This window comes from Loxodonta africana, chromosome 22 (assembly GCF_030014295.1).
Source record: "Loxodonta africana isolate mLoxAfr1 chromosome 22, mLoxAfr1.hap2, whole genome shotgun sequence".
NCBI classification, from domain to species: domain Eukaryota; kingdom Metazoa; phylum Chordata; class Mammalia; order Proboscidea; family Elephantidae; genus Loxodonta; species Loxodonta africana.
This window is the reverse complement of record NC_087363.1, coordinates 65,332,154-65,335,689: the sequence shown is the minus strand read 5'-3', so window position 1 is coordinate 65,335,689 and position 3,536 is coordinate 65,332,154. Positions and strand designations below refer to the sequence as shown.

The 3,536-nt window shown below is 45.9% G+C and overlaps 1 protein-coding gene across 1 annotated transcript; it reads right to left on the bottom strand.

Moving 5' to 3' along the window:
* Positions 1–1,750: 1,750 nt before the first annotated feature.
* LOC135228454 (prothymosin alpha-like) lies at positions 1,751–2,911 on the bottom strand. Its single transcript, XM_064274261.1, has 2 exons — positions 2,869–2,911; positions 1,751–2,112 (listed from the first exon to the last, which is right to left on the bottom strand). The coding sequence occupies exons 1-2, from the start codon at positions 2,909–2,911 to the stop codon at positions 1,751–1,753; spliced, it is 405 nt and encodes a 134-aa protein (XP_064130331.1).
* Positions 2,912–3,536: the final 625 nt, after the last annotated feature.

Genomic DNA, 3,536 nt, shown 5'->3' with positions numbered 1-3,536 from the left:
ATTGCCCAGAATTGGCAAATACCCTCAGAGTTTTACTTTTGCTCTGAGAATACTGTTTTTTTTATCATTGAAAAAATATATTTTTTTGTTAGAACAACTCAGCAAAATTAAAATCCAGTTTCTTGTTGGACAACTCTGTTTCACACATACATCAAACAGGCCAAAAATAAATAAGTAGATAAACAACAATTTCATAGACAAAAAAAAAGGTGGGGGGACCTTCTATCTTCGGGATTTTTAACCACCTCGTATAAACTAACTAATACTACAGCTAAGAGCATACACAAAAAAAGTTACTGGAATGCTTGTAATATGGTTGTATTTTTGTTGTTGTCATTTTTGCTTTTCTTACAAGATAGAGAGGGGCAGCTGCTGGACTGCGACCGGGTAGCCAAGAACCGGAGCCGCTGGACAACGGCGGGTTAGGGCTAAGCTAAAGCCTCGAGAGTGAAAAATAAGGGGCTGGGGCTCATATCGGACAGAATCAGTCTGAGGTGTCCCTGCAGGTGCAGAACAACGAATGTTTGCACAGAGAGCCTCAACTTTTCCTTCCGGCTACACATCACAGAGGTGATGCCAACAGGGGGCAGGGGGGCCTGGGAGGAACTGAGTCACCATTATCCCTTAGCGAGGCCATCTTGTGAATCCTGAACCCTAGGGTGGCTGAGTCAACCGATGACAAGGACATCCTCATAGAAGTTGTCCACCAATCCTGATGGACCAGGTTCCGGAGCACGCCGCGAAGAGGAGCTCCACTCTATTTTCCTCCCCTATAAACCCCTGTGGTAACCGATTGGCAGCCGTCTTAGCGACGCAGGTCCCAGTGTGCTCCTTTGCTTGGCCAACCAAATGAAGTTTTATTTGCTTGCACTGGACTAGTATCTCAGTATAGCACCGATAGAGACCTGGAAGACAGTTAACAAGTTTATTTTTCTCCTGAGATCATAATTAGCATAGTCACACCACAAAGTCAGATGTAGGACAGAAGCTCTGAAGGCTGGTTTGGTCAACCAAGATCATTAAAAATGGCTGACCCCTAACGATATGTACAAAAATATAACATTTAAGTTCTACTCCGTCCTCTAGGGTCGCTATGAGTCGGAATCGACTCGACGGTATGGGGTTGGGTTGGGTAAGTAAAACCAAATTTTCCTCTCCAAATACTTTTAAGGAAAAAAGCAGGCCCTTGGAAGCTTTGGCACTTTTTTTCTTTCCTGTTGCAAATTCATGTTGTGGTGTGGTTTGGCTTGCGTGGTGGAGAGCACGTGCCATCTGCGGGTGGCGCTGCCCACTGGGGGTGAGACTCCATTTGACTGTCACCAAGTTTAGATTTTGAGACGTTAAGTGGGGGTGAATAGGTCATGGTGACTTTTTTTTTTAAGTTCAACTTTTCCTTTTTTGCTGTCTAGTCATCCTCATCGGTTTTCTGCTTCTCGGTGTCAACATCGTCATCCTCATCATTGTTACCAGACCTCCAGGTGTCGCTCCATGCGACACTGAGGCACGAGTGGGGCTAAAGCCAAAAAAGAACAATTTTACTTGATTGGCGGCCAAGCCAAGGAGCACCCTGTGACCTGCAACGCCAAGATGGCTCTCTCATCGGCAGGCACAGGGGTTTATACACCGGGAGGAAACAGAATAGGGCTGGGCTCTTCTTCAGGGCGTGATCCATCAGGACTTGTGGACAGCTCCTGTAATGATGCCCATGTTGTCAGTCCCACGGGGTCGCTGAAGGAGGGGAAGTGGCGGCCTAGCTCTGCTCAGCCGCCTTTAGGTGGCTGCCGGCCTCACCATCTTCAGCTGCCCCTTTGCCAGTAGCTGCCTCAGCCTTATCTTCATCGCCATTCTCTTCCTCTCCATCCCCATCTTCCTCCTCCTCGTCTTCCTCCCCACGTCTCCCTTCCCCCACTTCCTCTTCTTGGTCTACTTCGTGGTCAGGCTCCTGTCCCCCATTTTCGTTGTCAGCATTCCCACAAGCAGGTGCGTCTTCTCCAATCTCCGCCTCCCCTACAACGTCTTTCTTCTCCTTTGTGTCCTCGGTGGTGGTCTGGGAGCTGGTGTCCTCTGCCACCACTGACAGGGTGGGGCACGCCGCTGCTCTGATGCGGCGGACTACAAGGAAAGCGCCAGTTTCCAGACGTTGGTGACAAACTGCCCGAGTCTGCGGCAGCAAAGGAGGCCTATGGCGAAGGGGTGGCTGCTGGGCGCGGGAAACACAGCCGGGAACAGTGCACAGAGGGCTTTTCAGAGTAGCTAGTCAGTGGCTTATTAAATTTTTTGTAATTATTAAAAAATGATAAAAAAGAGGTAAGAATAAATATAAATCCCCCAAAGTTTCATTACCTAAAATGTAACTATTACTAACATTTCGATGGAAAAATTTCCAATGCTTTCTTCTCGATAAGAGCTTTTCTTAAAGTCACCATCCTGTATATGCAATTTTTATCCTACTCTTTAAGCTTAATATATCTTAAGCATTTCTTCATGTTCGTTCTGTCAGAAGAAATTGAGTCAATAATAAAATTAATCTATTAGATGACGTTTATTCGGGCAGAGGATTCCTAAATCAGGTAGGACCACTAGTACATGTGGAAAGGTACTCCACTCAGTACCTGCAATGCCTGGGTTTTTGACAAACCGGGAAAGCAAAGAAACTTATTTCTGATTGGTTTATACTGAACTGCTGTCAGGGCCTTATTAGTCACTGAGGGTGCCATGATTTACAGGGAAGCTAGGCAGTTACAAGACGCTTTATCTTGCTTCATGTGGTGCAGTGAATTACTTGATATGGCCCTTCTAGCCATAGTCTTTCTAACTCCCACCACATGACTGGGCGAGGAATGTGCTGATTAGGTACTTGTGGCCCACCAAGGGGTTTGGATGTTGTGTTGTTGTTGTTAGGTGCCGTCATGTTGATTCTGACTCGTAGTGACCCTATGTAACACAGAATGAAACACTACCCAGTCCTTCGCCATCCTTACAATCTTTGTTATACTTGAGCCCATTGTTGCAGCCACTGTGTCAATCCATCTCGTTAAGGGTCTTCCTCTTTTCCGCTGACCCTGCACTTTACCAAGCATGATGTCCTTGTCCAGGGACTGATCCCTTTCTACAACATGTCCAAAGTATGTAAGACGCAGTCTTGCCATCCTTGCTTCTAAGGAACATTCTGGTTGTCCTTCTTCCAAGACAGATTTGTTCACTCTTTTGGTGGTCCGTGGTATATTCAATATACTTTGCCAACACAATTCAAAGGCGTCAGTTCTTCTTCAGTCTTCCTTATTCATTGTCCACCTTTCACATACATATGATGGGATTGACAATACCATGGCTTGGGTCAGGAGCACCTTAGTCTTTAAGGTGACATCTTTGCTCTTCAACACTTTAAAGAGGTCCTTTGTGGCAGATTTGCCCAATGCAATGCGTCTTTTGATTTCTTGACTGCTGCTTCCATGGATGTTGATTGTGGATCCAAGTAAAATGAAATCCTTAACAACTTCAATCTTTTCTCCATTGATCATGATGTTGCTCATTGG